General features: G+C 44.5%; 1 protein-coding gene across 2 annotated transcripts in view; it reads right to left on the bottom strand.

Annotated features, from left to right (window-relative positions):
• The window catches only part of adamts6 (ADAM metallopeptidase with thrombospondin type 1 motif, 6), a 57,681-nt gene extending 41,490 nt beyond the window's left edge, over nt 1-16,191 (bottom strand). For both annotated transcript variants that reach the window (XM_085793105.1, XM_085793106.1), the window contains exons 1-9: nt 15,947-16,191; nt 15,453-15,826; nt 13,635-13,809; nt 12,657-12,913; nt 12,033-12,116; nt 10,806-10,951; nt 7,399-7,442; nt 4,397-4,502; nt 394-540 (exon numbers count right to left, since the gene is read on the bottom strand). In XM_085793105.1, the coding sequence (XP_085649231.1) occupies nt 394-540; nt 4,397-4,502; nt 7,399-7,442; nt 10,806-10,951; nt 12,033-12,116; nt 12,657-12,913; nt 13,635-13,809; nt 15,453-15,826; nt 15,947-16,046 (1,433 nt within the window). In that variant the 5' untranslated portion in view covers nt 16,047-16,191. The remainder of the gene's footprint in view (nt 1-393; nt 541-4,396; nt 4,503-7,398; nt 7,443-10,805; nt 10,952-12,032; nt 12,117-12,656; nt 12,914-13,634; nt 13,810-15,452; nt 15,827-15,946) is intronic.
• Between the last annotated feature and the right edge of the window lie 319 nt (nt 16,192-16,510).

The following is a 16,510-nucleotide window of genomic DNA, read 5'->3' as shown; positions in this document are numbered from 1 at the left end:
CCTACACATCACCGCGAAAGGACCACATGAGCTCTAACATCACCCGCCTTGTGGTGCGAGGGATGCAAGGGTGGACGGCACCCAGTTATCATACACGGCCACAAGGAGGTCTGGCAGGAGTCGCAGTGATGAAATGGATGTGAATAAGTGGGGAAGGACTTGCATACAAGGCAGCCTAGCGGGTCACCACAAGGGCCAGCCAGTGGCAGCGGGTTGTAAAGCGAGACGGCTGCGAAGCGAGCAGGAAAACAGGCATGCACCTTTTTCTGTACTGCACACACACACACATACACATACACACACACACACACACACATACACACGCACACACACATGCAGGCAAATCCAAACACACTCAGACAGTCCCACAGGGAACAACCATCATCCACTTACTCGAGAAAGCTGGTGATGTAGTCTTTGCTGCAGGCGGACCAGGAGAACGGGTTGGTGTTGGCTGTTATATGAGCGGCCATCAGCTTGGCCGTCTCGTGGCCTTTGGTACCACAGGAATTCCCGATCCCATCGTGGTTCATCCCAAAACTGAAACACACAAAATAAAAAAGAAGCTGAACATTAATGCAGCTGGGGGGACGACGAGGACGAGGACGAGGACGAGGATGATGATGATGACCCTCTCTCTTCTCTCTACTTTGGAAAAGTTATAACGGCTTCATCAGGTTTGGATTTCACTTGACGACAAGAACAGAATTAATAAGATGATAAAGGAGGGGATATAGAGGGCTGGCTCAGTGATTGGTTTTAATCCAGACAAGCTTGAGGTAATAGTGGAGAAGAGAACAAGGACCAAGTTGAAAACAGTCCTTCTCTATGATAACCACCCACTCCACAATACATTTAAAGCAGAAGTAAGCGATCCGGTCGTTTTGGCTAATGCTGCGTTCCAGGCAGGCTTTTGAAACCGTAAGTTACAGCTTCAAGTCACAGCTTACGACTTTGTAGCGTTCCAGGCAACTCACAACTCGCATTTTTCCGACCTGTTGCCTGTGAAAGTCACTATAACGGCCACTCGTGTTTTTCCGACCCGTGAACTCGCACCAGATCGAACTGGTACGACTTCACAGGTCGGAAAAAACACGAGTTACGGGTTGCCCTGAACGCACCATAACTTCTTGTCAGCCGACGGAGTTAGCAGCCCCCGCCCTCGTCATGGATCTATTGGTCCTCGTCCCTACGTCACCACATTCAGGCGCATTCCTTGGCTGCACACACAGCCCTGCATGCCGTTCTCTCTCCTCATTGGATAAAACTTGTAGGATATATTAACACAAAAATATCGCTTACTTCTGCTTTAAGGATCTTAAAAGCTCCTTCAGTGAGCGGTTAGTGATGCCTCGGTGTTCTGCTGAACGACTTAGACGCTCCTTTGTTCCTGCAGCAGTCAGATATTTTAACCACAAATAGCGGTTGTCTGTTGTTGTTTTGTTTTTTTTATCTTCTGGATGTGTATATTTATTTATTTATCCTTGCATATATTAATATCAATTTAAATCACTTGCTTTGAGCAGCCTACTCTGTCGTATGAAGTATCCAATCATGTTGATAAGTTTTGTGCAATGGTATGGAAATGTTTGTATTGTTTGTCAAGTGGTTGTATGTGTTTTTATTGGCTGGCAAAGCAGTTTCCCCTTGGGGATCAATACTGTTTTCTATTCTAATCTAATCTCAATTTGGATGGGGATGGGATCATGGCGGCATGCAGCGCTGGAAAAGTCCAGTCTGCTGCTGCTGCTGAAGCTGAACTCTCTCTGCTGACGTCTCTCTCTGCCTCAGTGGCCCCTGGTTGTAAAGTTCAAGCTCTGTGGCTCTGGAAACAGCTGTGTGGAGGAGACCCGAGGGGTCGGGGGTCAAACCCTGTCTGGAGCTCGGCAGGAATGAAAAAAAGTTCTAATCACCACTCTGATGCCGGCCTGTCAATCACCGCCTGCAGGTCTGAGCAGGCCGCGAGGAGGAGGCGGAGTCAGGGAGGACTAGAGGGGGGGGTTAGGGTCGGTGTTGGGAAGGGGAAGGGGCTTTTAGATCAATCGCTGCACCAGACACCAGAGAGAGAGAGTGAGCAGTGAGACCCAGAACCCAAACAACTCCCACCAACCTTTGTGGTCTGTTACGAAAAGCTGCTCGAGAATTTATCTCATGCTGAGCAGCTGAGAGTAAATCATTTTAACAATTCATTAAAAGCAAAAACTAAAAAAAAAACCTTATCTGTCTGAACATCATGTGAGAGAAAATCTCACGTTACAGCAGGATGTCAAAGCTTTAACTTTTCCTTCCAGTCCAGGAGCACAAATCAGGTCTAATGTATATAACAAACCCAACCACATCGCACAGCCTGAACCTGTTTTTCTAAGGCTGGCGTTTATGACATTTTACCCTACTCTGGAAATAAATCAGGGCCCGGTTGAAACCCCGCTGCAGTGTGTGTTTTTTTTAAACATCCTCTAGAAGCAGAGACTATTTTTACAACTGCCCCACAACAGAAGCAGACACGAGACATAATAAAGGAAATCGCCATCTTGCTGAACTCTCTCGAGAGGGATACGTAGACTAATACATCATCATTATTTTGCTTTATATTCAGGAAGAAAGAGCCAGAGGTATGTGGACACTGACATTTGCATGAGGAAATATGTGGAGATACAGTTCAAGACGTCTGCTGAGGAGAGAGAGAGAGGGAGAGGGAGAGAAAAAGTGGGGGGAAGGGGGGTGGCTTCATACATGCAGGTCTGGCAAACCCCAAGTAGTAAGTGGTGTTTGTTTAAGAGCAATTATTAAAGGGCACGGTTGTGAAAGTGATAAAAGGTTTTACAGCGATCTGAAGGAAAAAGAAGGAATCCCGTTCGCCGGAGGTGTGTGGACTCAAGTCGACAAAATCAAAAGCGTTTAAACTCGACCGTGACTTCAACACCGATGACTTCACTTTTCAGCCTTTTGACTTCCCAAAAGGTTGAAAAAAAATGAGTTGCAAAAAAAGTGAGTCCGCAGCTCTGCGAGTGAAATGTCAACCTGAACTACAAAAAAAAAGTTACGCTACGTTTTTCAAGATATTTGACCGTAAAAACCATACATTTTAAGTCAAAAGATTCATCACAAGCTTTAAGACAAATGATTAAATGAAGGATTTATACTAATTTTATGAGATTTCCATCAAATGCTGCCTGTTTGCTCTATTTGTGGTTAATTTTTCATTCATAAATAAAAGGCAACAATCAAAACTTCCACAAACAATTAAAAGACGATCCTATCAATGCTGCGCTCACTGATAGAGATAAAGACAAGTAGCGTAGGTGAATATTAAACAGTGGGTGATGTTACACTGTCAGATATAAGAGAGGATGTTCCTGTGTGGACGGACGGAGGCTGAAAAACCCTGAGGCTGCTGCTCGGCTCGGCTCGGCTCTGCGCTGCCAAGATACAGAACGTCACACGAGGCCAAAGAAAACACAAAACTCTGGACGAGAGGCAGGAAAAGAGAAAACATCAAACCTCTCAGATGACAACACGAGGAACAGAAAGATAATTCTGCATTGGGATTGTTGTACACTCACTGAGTTTTTATCGTAGCAACATGTTTACAGCTGCAGCTCATTCATTATGGATTAATCCGTCTCTGTTTCCTCAATTAAATCATTGGATCTAAATTATAAAACATCAGACATTTTTGATTATTGATCAGCTCTAGGTTCTATATCAATACTGTGAATGCATCAAAACTTCAGACAAACACACAGTCTGTATCCAGAAACTGAGCCGTCAGGACTTCCTGTAACTTTGTGATGTCACACCGCAAGCCCCGCCCACTTCGAACCCTCCATCAAAGCCCTGCAGGATTTTATCTCTTCGACTGTTTTACCTGCAATCTGCTCTGTTTTAATTCAGTCAGCCAATCGGAGGAGACGCTCATAGCCTCCTCTCCTCTGATTGGCTCACCTAGAAACCTAAGAGAGGAGGTGTGAAACTACACCGAGACAACAAATAACATCTTTTTATGGATCCGCACCTCAGATTTAACGCAAGAAAAGTCTAAAATCATTTTCTGTCGATGCATTAATTGATTGATCGACCATTTGTTGCAGCTGTAAACACATTTAAACTCCAAATTCATTCATTAAGTGATAATAATTGTCCCCCTGTGGACAGAGGCAGACTGTCTGTACACAGCTTATATGACAGATCATAAATCGCAAAAGAGAAAATGCAGAAATATGAGAAAATTAGCGAATGTGACAAGATGTCTTAAATCTCCTCCACCTGATCTGCTCGTACGAGTGGCTCTCTCGCACGAAGCCTCGTTGGCTCCGGCCCACCTCTGCTATTTGCATCAGACAGTAATGTCAAATTTTATATTTTATATTAGGATCTTAAAAGTCTTAAAACTCACTTGTGGCCGATCTCGTGAGCAATGGTGAAAGCAGAACTGAGGCCGATGTCTTCATTGATGCTGCAGCTCCTCTCCGGCTCACACATTCCAGCCACGGAGGCCAAGCCTAGACACAGAAACACACACATAGAGACACACACACACAGAGAAACACACACACAGGAGACAAACATACAAACACAGGGTCAAGATGTAGCATTCTCAGGAGTCATGGTCATAAAATCGAGACTGCACACATACGATGGGCCTGTTTACAGCGGCGCTGAAAGACAATCCGCTGCTATACGTAGATTCGCTTTGGGGGGCTGGGGAGTTGAGTTTAGCATCACCGGCTAGACAGCTTTCCTTTTTTTTTCTTCTTCTTTTTAACATTTTTCTTTTTTTTTTTTTATTTCTTGCAAACTACAGCGAGCGAGTGCTGGAAAATGTCTAGACAAGGGTTAGATTTATACATTTCAATTCATGTAACAAGGGATCGGCTAAGACGCGAGCCAAGGACGGGGAATATAAGAACACCTCCTCACCAACGCTAGTGTAGTGTGCCCCACCAGAAACCTGTCAGGGAATATAGATGTTTTCCTCATTTTGGAGTGAGAGAGAGAGGGAGAGGAGAGGGTGTTTCAAGTTAAAACCTCTCTCTCTCTTTCTCTCTCCACAATCCAGGTGTCGCAAGTCCTTTTTTTTCTTTTTTTTCCTACAGCCTGACAGGTCAGATAGGGAGACAGGAGGCAATTCTTCACAGATTACATCTACAGGTGACTGCAGAGTGGATCATATGACAGCGCAAAGCAGGTGTGTGTGTGTGCAAGAGCATTTGAATTGGCCTTAACAATGTGGTGATAATGTTAAAAGCACAGGGAATAAAAATGATTTACAAAACCTAAAGGGTCAGTACACCCAATTTACCAATATTCAAGAAGCAGATTTTCCCGTTAATCATTTGCTGCATTGAATCATACAGACAGACAGTCCAGGCTTCTCTTTGACGTCTGCATCCTCCCAGATAAAATATAAGTGGATGAAATTTTGGGGATTGGGGAGCTCACGATCGTTAAAAAAAAAAAAGGAAATCCAGAAAACATTTACCAGTTACATTTATAATCGTAACTCCAAAATAACCCCTAAATTGTTATAGTCGAGCATTAAGTACAAATTTAAACCACATTTTGTAGAAAAACAGCTCATTAAGGCACATTTTCCTCCACCGCTGTTACGTTAATATCGGGTGAATCGCGTCAAAAACACTTCTCCACTTCTGCACGAGTATTGAAAATGTGCATTAAAAAGAGGTGGACGAAGCAGTCAACACTTTTTAAACTGGACAAATACAACCAAAACAGGTTTGAAAGACAAGAAGAAGGTGAAATATTAGATCAGATTAAAAGATGAGATATTATTAGAGGTAGTTATGTTGGATAAAATAATAAAAACAACTTTCAGTGACACCAAACTTTCTAAAAATCTAAATATCGCACTTTTTTTTTTTGCAGAGTGTGACACGGATCAAACTTTTCAGTGGTCAGCGCTGCCTCGAGACTTTTTCTCTGTATAGTTTTGCGTGAACTCCTCGTCGGCTCGCTGCTTAAAGTGGCATGGCTTTTGTATCCTCTTTACTAAGGAGCTAAACAAGAATAGACTCGCAAATCAGGAGGCCACTGAAACCATTACATTACAGGGGAAAGAGAAGAGAGGGAGCCTGAAGGTGAAGAAAGGAGGAGGAGAGGGAGGAGAAGGAGGGAAAGAAAGGAGGGTGGCTACTCTACGATTAGTTTAAGAATGTGTGTGTTGGAGAGAGAGTGTGTGTGTGCGTGAGCGACACATACACACACACACAAATCTCATTGCAAGTGTTTTCTCTTAACACCCGGGTGGACTGTGTATTATCTCCAGCCCCGTGATTACTCAGCGACCCTAAAGGGCAGCGATCTGACCCGGGGAGCATGATCCCCGGGAGGCTGAGAGGAGGAGGAGGAGAGAAGAGAAGGAGGAGGAGGTGGGGAGGAGGGGGTCAGGGGAGTTAGACAACGAGGAAGCCCAAGCAGATGCCAGGGCAATTAAAGCGACCGGGGAATGTGACGAATGCGGTCAATCTGTCAAACCACCCCTGAAGTCACGATATTACCTCCAAGATATACTGTGGTGCCTGCAGGGCCTGCACGCAGATAAGATGAGCAGAGGAGAAGAGGAGGAAGAAGAAGAAGAGGGAGTGTGGGGAGGGGAAGAGAAGGTGAAGGGAGGGGGGGGGGGGGGTCTTTGCCACTGCTTGCTGTCCCTTTCTCCACCCCCAGCACCAGCATATCACCCACTCTATCTCTCTCCCTCCTGCATACTCACACACACACACAACACTCCCTATAATTGTCCTTTTCCCCTTCCATTTTCCTTTCAACTCCTCCTCTCCTTCTTCTTTTCCATCTCCTCCTTCTGTCACTACTCTCCTCTTTATCCTTCAACCACCTTCCTCCACCCCTCCTCCTCCTCCTCCCTCCTCCTCCTCCTTGACTTTCCAACACATACCTCTTCCTTTCTCCCTCTCAGCCCCTCGGTGGAAGTGTAAACACCTTAGACAAACTGAGGGTTACAGAGATGGACGGAGGAGTTTTTTTTTATAAATGCAAGGCCGTGTGAGGAGGTGACCACGGCTCTCCCCCCCTCCTCCTCCTCCTTCCTCCTCCTCCTCCTCCTCTTCCCTGTCCAGAGGCTCATCCAACAACAAGAAGAGGAGGAGGAGGAGAGAGAGCCACCGAGGAGCTGTAATAACACAAGTGAAAACATCCTTCTCATTATGTCTCGCAACGAGCCGTCTGGTGCTCTCTCCTCTCCCTCCGAGGGGGCGACGGCGAAGCGAGGAGGCTGCTAAATAAGGTTTGTCTGAGGACACGCAGGAGGAGGTGAAAACAAAAACCTCTCCACAGGAAAGGAGAGAGAGGAGGAGGAAGAGGAGGAGAATGAAGAGGAGCTAACGTTACCTATCTGGCAAGAAAACACATGTATGTACTCACCTAAAGTACCACAGGGTTTGTTCTTGTAGGTGCAGATGTCATACCTGAGGACAAGGAAAAGGGGGGAAAGAAAGAAAGAACACAAATAATTAAATTAACTCAACTTTTTTTTTTTTTTGTTAAACATGTAGACTACAGTTGTTTTTTTTCTTCCACTGGCGCTTTGCCGCTCCATTCCTTCCATGTTTAATCACACAGTCTGAGCTGAGATATAATCTCAACCTTTAGCATAACAATGGCTCATAATGAAGTTGCGCGAACACCTGGTTCGTTCACGAGCTGTTAGCGCCGCGGCAACGTCATCCAGGCTAAAACACGCGCGCACACACACACATAATAGCAGAATTAGGATACAGAGAGGAAGGCTTAGGTCATTTGCTGCGTGTCCCTACTGTTAACCCCCCGTCACTCGGGTACATACAGGTAATCCAATAGAGCAAAGAGCGAGTGAGGAGGGGGGAGGAGGGGGTGGAGGGGTAGAGGGGGCGGGGGGGGGGGGCTGCACACTGCTGAGCCACAGTGCTTTAAGAACACATCATACATTTCAAATAAATGATCCAATCGTTCCTAAAGCTTTTAATCTATTAAAACCAAGGGCACAGCAAATTTAATTTCATTCCTCTCCCTCCTTCCCTCCCTCCCTCCTTTCCTTCCTCTCTCTCTCTCTCTCTCTCCCCATAAACTCCTCTTCCTTTTCTTTTTTTCGCCGGTGGAGCCGATCCAAACCAGTGAGGTACGATCGTGACCTCCTTTAGGGACGACGTCTATTTGTTTTGATGTTTTTGCACAATTTCCATCGGGGTCTTTTTTTAGAACGTGACAGGCCGCACTCCAAACAAGGCAAATTGCAAACAAGCAAACAGAGTCACAGAGGTCGCTTTTTTTTTTTTTTCAATGATGATGTGGATGATGAGGAGGACGGAGGAGGACGGAGATGATGAAGACAGTGTGTGTGTGTGTATCCTAAACCGTGACAGCTGTGGTCAGTCTCTATATTTATTAAATAATAATTATATTTATTTGAGTGTCTGGATGAATTACAGGGTTTGGGATTAGTTTGATGTGTCGGACGCAAGGAGGCAAACAGAGGTTTAACGGCGCTTCCAGCAAAACAGACAACACAAGAACTTCTCACTTCAGGAGTTTAAAGAAATACTTTTACAATACAGATCTACCAGTAAATAAATCTTCGTAGTAGTAAATACACAATCAACTAGACCTCTAAATACTGACACAAGTCAAGTTTTGCCAAATGGGTATTGATATAAGTTGATCAATCTCCATTACCCTTGTGTTATTGATGGAGTAATGCACAGTAGCTGTTGGATGTAGCCCTGAAATAAGACTAAAACACCAACAACATAAAACATTGGCTTTAACAACTTTCCTATCCCCGTTGGAAATAACAATAAGTAAGTTCCCTTCCTTAAGATTGTTAGTATGTTGATGCAGAAACTGCAACTATGCAGGTTGTAAGCATGTGGGTTGAAGAGAGAGTTTAATGTGTGTAAATGTGCTAAACCTTTCATATTTAGTGGATTTTATACAAGGACATGTTTCCAGGAAAGTGAATATGGATGCTTATGAAGGACCAGGAGGACTGTCCTGACTCTTGTTGCTCACCAGGAAGCATAAATGGTTGCATAAACTGGAAAAGGACTATGGAAAATACCAATTTTCTATTTTTGTACTGTTGATTCTGATAGAAATTGACTTTTCCAAACAAAAAAACATTGGCTTTAACAGTGACTCCTGTCTTGTCATGTCTAAGAGAGATAGTAATCAAATCCCACTGACTGAAAAATTGCAAGAAACGATCTGTTACATAATACTAACGGCAAATCACAACAGATTATTTTAAAGTTTGGTTCTGAGGCGGAAACTTATACTGACACTTTCATCATAAAAAATCTGGTAAATATTAACTCAATGGACCGATTCATTCATGATTTGTAGTGTAAAATGTCAGAAAATGTATCCAAATCCAAAGGCTATTCAGCTTACAGTGCTATAAAACACTAACAAGCCGAAAACTCTGACAAGTCAGAAACTATTTGGTGTTTTAGCAAGAAAAAAAAAAAACAATTCACACAATATTGAAATGAAATCCATTGATTAATCAGCCCTTGAGCTCTTTTTGGTCACTAATCCAAAGACACGTCGCTCCACAGGAACAAATGAAATGTGTCCTTTGAGTTAACGCTTGTGGTTCAATCATCAGCCATCTTTAAATCACACTGGACCTTTTCGGGCACATTCCACCATCACCAGGAATGTCTGACTGCTCGGCCAGACGCGGTGGTTAATAAAGAGTTTCCTGGTGTGTGCCATCAGCTATTTATACGTTCTCCAATGTTAGCATCTCTGAGCTCAGCTGGAGCCGAAAAGCTGGTGCGTCCGTCCTTCCTTTCCCACCACAGCTTATTATCTCATTATCTCTCGCCTACGCTTCGCCTCGGTTTTTAACTATTCACCAATACTATATTTACCCAAAACCATATGGAAGTCAAGTCACTCGAAGCGCTGAGGTTAATCATGGGGCTTGGCCACCGATCAGCAAAGCGTCGACAAGCGGCGCCATCTACAGGCGGTAATAAACTCACGCCTCTGCCACCTGCAGGCAACGGAGGGAAACTGCAAGCGTTTAACGAATTGAAAGTTTCGACTTGTGTCTTATCAAAGGCTTTAAAAACCACAAATGTGAACCTCATGTTGGCGCTAGAAGAAAAAGTCGAGGGATCGTTTAAGTTATTAGGACTCGTTGTCTTTGACCGCAGATCTTCACGGTAATCTTTCAAATGGTTGTTGGGCTATTTCAGTCTGAAGCGAAATGGTTTACAGCACTAGTGTGGCTAAAAATGACAAAAAAAGAGGGGGGTATATGATCTTCAATTACTAGTTTATGTAAAACAGTCCTGGCAACAGTGAAGACAATTTCAGGTAATGACAGACGCACCATTGAAATAAACTGCAGGGTGACAGGTAGAGCTGGTTTTATTAGCTCTGGTCTTAATTCCCATCAGATTTAACAGTTGCAGGTTAAGTGTGCGCGCAAGAATTGGACATTTTGGCGGTTTCAGTGCTGTAGCTGCTAGACCACCCCTATTAGAAAACACACACACACACACACACACACATAGACACACACATACACTATACGACTAGACTCTGAAGCTGAACCGTGACTGCTCAGCTCCCGTGAGCCAACGGAACAGAAAATAACCTGCAAACTATTTGCTCAAAATGAGAAAATTAGCGCTACTTACAAGGAAAGTAGCGACTGCAAAGAACAACTCTCGCTCTTTGAAGTGCAGAAAAAAAAAATCTGTGCCGGGTCATTAACGCCGGCGTGTGAGGGGGGGGAAAATACTGTACACCCAAAAACACACACATACACACACACTTACCGGGTGATTAGGACAGCGTTGTCGTGATGAGCCATCCCATTTTCGGGAATGCTGTTGCCGTCACCGTGATGAGACAAGATGGACTTCTGCCACTTACAGAAACTGTCCAGAGACTTGTCGGCGTGATGGTTGATCTCCAGGTTTGGCTGCAAAACACACAACAACAACAACAGCAACACATGCAGAAGGGTTTATGTTGTATTGATACTTTGTTTTAAATTATATGGCTTTAAAATACACGATCAATATCACATTTCCCATCTGTCTCCACTCTCTGCTGTCCCACAAAAGGCAAAAAAAAAAAAGTGACACTACTAACCACTGAGCCACTCTGACCAATGGAGTAATACAACTGTCTGGATGAATTATACAGAGAAGGACTGAGGTTGGAGAGCGAGACGTTTCTGGAACAACTTTTTTTTGTATTTGATTGAAGCCTGGATTCGGCTCTAGTAAAGGTAAAGCTGTTTATAGCCGCAGCAGTTAGAAGAGGAGATACTGTATTTGAAAGGAGTCGGTGAAATTTTTTTACAGGAGAAGCCGGGGGGAGAAAAAGAGGAGCAGCAGCAGGAAAAGCAGGACAGTTGTAGTGGAAGTCTGCAAAATGCATCTACTTCTATGAATGTAATAGGTTCAATTATAGCAGACCATTACGTTTCCAGCTGATGATGCAGCGCTGAACTCGGCTTACCCGCTGATTGATTACAGCGCAATACTGAACGGCTCAAAAAAGCCCATGGGTGATTCACTTTGACCATAAAATGCATTTTCTAATCAGTTAATCTGAGTCCGGGGCAGATAGAGTAGGACTTCCTTTCCTTTTAGATCAAAGTGTGGCTCCACTTAACATGAAAACGTGTTTTTTTTTTTGGACCTGATGCTACATAAAGAGCCGCTATGACCCCTTTAGAAAAAGCAGATGCTGGGGAAGATACTCTGTTTCTCCCATCACACATACGTACACATGTACAGTGCATGTAAAAACCCTCAATCGAGGCTCCCTGAGGGACGATGCCTGAGCACATCTTTCATCTGAAGGGTGGCCATATGGTGAATAGTCTCTCTTCTCTCCCCCGTCGGCCACGGCAATCACATAAAATACTGCAGCCCACTCACGCCAAGCGTATCAGTTATACACTCGCTACAGGTGAGGCTGCAGACAGTATATATATATAAAACAGGGCAGGTCGTGGTTTAAAATAAGGAAAAAACTGGTTTATTTCTCACCTGGTCCTCAGTCAGAACAATCAGCCGGGTCACAATAATGTTCACAACATTTCCTAGACTGGCATCACGGTAAAGTTTGGCAACCTGACCTCCAGAAAAGAAGAAAAGACACAAAGTCAGACAAATTGTGTCCACGTCTAAGGGTTACCAGGGCTGGAACAACAGAAAATCAATCTGCAACTATACAGCTGATGAGTGAATAGTAAGAAAAAGATGACCGATATTTCCATTTCTTTGTTGCATTATTGAGTTTTAGACATTACATTTGGTTGTTGGAAATTGAAATAGGCATTTTACACAGAAGAATTAACTAATAAAGTGAGAATATTATCTGCAGATGAGAGGATAAGATCTGAATACACTTTGTGCAATGTACAGTTTTGCTGGGTATTCTCCTATTGTGAAATATCCCAGTGCAAATCTGCATAATTACTGTTATCTGTTTGCCTTTTTAACTTCCTTTTTAAACTGCACTGCACCTGAGTTTTACCTCAATTTCTTTGCACTTGCAGTTCTACACGTCACAAAACACGTCCACTGACTGAATTCATTAGAAACAGCAGATATTCAGAATAGGGGGGGGGGGGGGGTGAAAAAAAAATTTAAAATCAGGATCAAACTTACAATATTCATTACGGACAAGATGTAGTGCTCGATGTCTTTGCGTCCGTGGTAACCGACCATCATTTTGTCGGCGACCACGAGCGTCTCCACGAAGCGCTCGGTGCTGACGGAGCGCCTCTGCCTGTGGGTGCCGTTGTTGTTGTTGTTGTTCAGCCGCTCGCTGTCGTTCAGGAGGGGGCCGGCGGGGGACGAGTGGACAGCGGGGGGAGGAGGAGGAGGCGTGCTGGACTGGCAAGGTGCACTGCTTTTAATGAGGTCTGTGAGTGACGGGCAGAAAACGACACGGTGAAATAATAACAATCGACGTCAAATTTACGATGCACGATGATCTGCAGGGGAGAGAGAGAAGTTGTGGTGGTGTTGGTGGGGGAAGCTGGTTTGTGAATGGTAGATGCACATTGGGAATCTGCCCCTTTGAACCTTGTGGCTAAAGCCGGTGCTTTATGACCCAGATGCTCTGGGAAAAAAGCTATAAGATGATACATGTTAGGGCATGCTAGCTTCCCGGCGATGACAGCCTTTGCTGTTTCTTATAAGACCTTGGCCCAAATACCTAAATATCCACCTGGTTCTTTTTCCAATCCGTCATATCTCAACGGCCAGAGCGTGTTATGTGTATGTGTGTGTGTTTTTTTTGAAGGGGTGGGGGGCACTGAGCTGTCTAAATTTTTAAATCTGAACATGATTGCTGGTTCTATAAATAGGATTTGTGCTTCAATAAAAGCGAGAGCCAAGTTCTCTTTATGCACTGAAGGGCCCTTTTTATGAAAGCTGGAGCAAGAAGAACTTTTTCTCTTACAGGTTGAAAGGTGTCCAGGCCAGGAGGAGCAAACTATAGCACACACAAGAGGCCCGGTCATGTCTACCAGAACCTGGGCCTAGAACCAAACCAGCACTTCCTCTAACCTGCTATGTATAGTTATTCCTTTACGTCAGTTCCACCCACACAGAGTCCAACCCAGATGGAGGTTCACCAACCTGAAATGCCACAGCTGAACTCCTGGCTATGCTCTTGCGGTGAGGGAATGGCAGACATTTTATAAATAACATGTTGCTGTGCTTCTTCCAGGTTCCATTCACTGGAGGTGGTGGAGGATATGTTCTTTAATGGCTCTATTAAATACTGTTCTTCCTCTGTTGTTATAACTCCATGCTTGGGGAGAAAAAAAAAATCAATAGAGAGAAAACAGGTTACAAACACAAGCAAACTTTACAGTGCATGTTCTGTTTCACACATGAAGGTCAGTTCAGACGTAACTGTGACAATCTGACACGCTTACACATAATATGTCATATATGTATTGATAAACTATCCAATATTGTTCTTCATTTCACATGTATTTCCCATAAGCCCTTGCTGTTCATGAGCTAAGCATGAAAACTCCATGAGTGCGTCGAGGGGTCACCGTTAGTTCAGACATGTCTGCAGCACAGATGATTGAAAAGTAAAGTAAATTAAAGGTGCGAGTTACGATGATGCAACAACACACGGTGCTGTGCTTGTAGTTTTTCATGGAGATCGGTGCTAAATGATTGTAAACAGCTGTGATAGTGAAGCAAACATTGCAGAATATGGGAAGTAAAGTAAAGTAAAGGTGAGACTTTGAGATCTGAACAAAGGGTTTTGACCGAATATTTGCCAGAATCCCAGTTAATAAATCTGGAGGTGCATTAGTCACTACAAGTCTGCAGAGTCGAACCCCAGATAATCATTATCCTCTGCCTCTCCGTCCAAAACAGACAGACAGAGAGAGAGAGAGAGGACTCTCTTTTTTTTTTTTTAAATGAGTGTGTGGAAAACACTGGTTAGACTCTGTGGAAGCCACAATGACAGCAATTAACCGCACATCACACTAGCAAACAGAAACATCCTCAATTTATGGTTTTAATGGCGTGTGATGTCAGGACCTCAAACTGCACAGACAGCTGATTACATTAAAGTACAGACACATTTTTGTCCATTTTTGGTGCTGTTTGAAAAAACAAAAAAAAGAAAGGGGGAGGGAGGTGGTGGTGGAGGGTGGAGGGGGGGGGGGGCAAACACTAATTCAATTTATGATACTCGGCGCAGGTCTTGCCAACGCATTTGGCTACGTGTTTTCTCCACATGACTCCATTTGCCAATAAGAAGCAGAGCCCTTTTTTTTTTTTTTTTTTTCTTCTCCCCGTTTTCTTTAGAGGTTTGTCTGAAGCAAGGAGGAGGGATAACAGCTATTAACATTTCTTCCAATTCCTTGATTAGCAAAAGAGAAGCTGGACAAGTCGCGGATAAAGTCTGGTGGATAAAAAGCCTGAGGACTAAAAGCTTAGACAGGACAATTAGACGCCTTGTTACCGCCGTTCAGTTCAGGGGTGGGGGGGGGGGTAAATATCTACCAGTTAAACATGTTATTTCACAGATCACAAGCAGGATCGGCCAAAGAAATGTGATCTGAGCCACTTTAAAAAAAAAAAAAAGTGCATTAAAGTGTGATATTTAATGCACGGCCGAAGAGGGAGAAGAAAAAAAAACACTATAACAGATCGCTGCGATGATGTGATACATGAGCATCACCTCACTACAAGCCGCCTGCAGAGTCGAGTCGTGCAGCGGCGTGCCAAGTGGAAGACGGCCAAGATTGTGTTAAGCAAACTACAATTGGTCTAATCCTGAAAGACTGGCTGACATGAGAGCAGCACAAGTTAGGTATACTCTGAGGTTAGTGTCTGGGGTTTGTTTGAGGTGAGAAGTCTTAGTCAAGAGAGAGTCTGAATTGGTCTTTTGGTCTTTTTTTTTTTTTTTTAATTCATACTCACCAGGCCCTTGCAGTTGCTGAGCGCCACTCTGGTCGTGCTGTGCTGATTTCGCAGGAATCCCACATAGTGACAGTTATCCACCATGTTGTGACGCCACTCCAGCCCTTCTTTGCCCCAATACTCCACTGTGAAATGTTTCGACACCAGGTGGGGGTTGAGTGTCAGGTTTAAGTGAAAGTGCTTCCCGTAGGCGGACAGTCTGTAGAACAGGTGGGACTCCGGAGGGTCCGGGGGGTCCAAGGCGGGCTCCATCGCCCCCCGTCTCCGTCGGCCCGGCCGGTGGTGCTTCACAGTGTAGCTCAGGAACTCTCCGTTCTCGTCCACCCGCACCGGGACAGTCAACTGGTAGTGCTGCAGGTAGGACAGGAACTCCTCTTTTTACAGGAGACAAGAAGAAGAACAAGAAGAGGAAGAAGATAGATAAAGGAATAGAATATAAACACAACTGTTACTTACAACCTGTTCACCTGTCTACATCGTCCTCATCGTCATACCTTGGGAGTTGTGCGAAAGTCTGTTGACACTCTGAAACTCAGAAGCGGCCATCACCACCAGGCTCAGTGTCCAAGTCAGCGTCTTCCACAAAATTTCCATAATTCAGGGAAAGATGTGACATGGGGTGGGGTGGGGAGGGCGGTCAGAGGTGTGTGCTACAAAAACGGGTTAAAAGCACGCGGTCGGTCCGATGCCACACCATAACAGGTCCATGGTTTGTCTCTCCTTCTCTGAAATGTTCTCGTCGTCCTCGTCCTCGTCGTCCTCGTCCTCGTCGTGCTCGAAGGCTCATCCGGTGTCTCAGATTTCTCCTGAAGGCGAGAACTTCCACATCCCACTGGCCTCTGAATTCATGTCAGCAGCTCGTAGAAAACACCGTAATCCATCAGACACACAGCACAGCACAGCACAGCTCAGCACAGCACAGCTCAGTCAGTCAGTCGCTCACTCTCAGGTGTAACTCCAAACAGGAAGCTCTATATTGGGAACTTGTCTTGACCGATCCATCTGCATTCCTGTGAAGGACATCAATCAGAGGTTAAAGACGACCCTTTATCTCCAGG

This window comes from Trachurus japonicus, chromosome 12 (genome assembly GCF_045865225.1).
Source record: "Trachurus japonicus isolate A0001 chromosome 12, Traja_1.0".
Lineage (NCBI taxonomy): Eukaryota > Metazoa > Chordata > Actinopteri > Carangiformes > Carangidae > Trachurus > Trachurus japonicus.
This window is presented reverse-complemented; position numbering and strand designations above follow the sequence as displayed.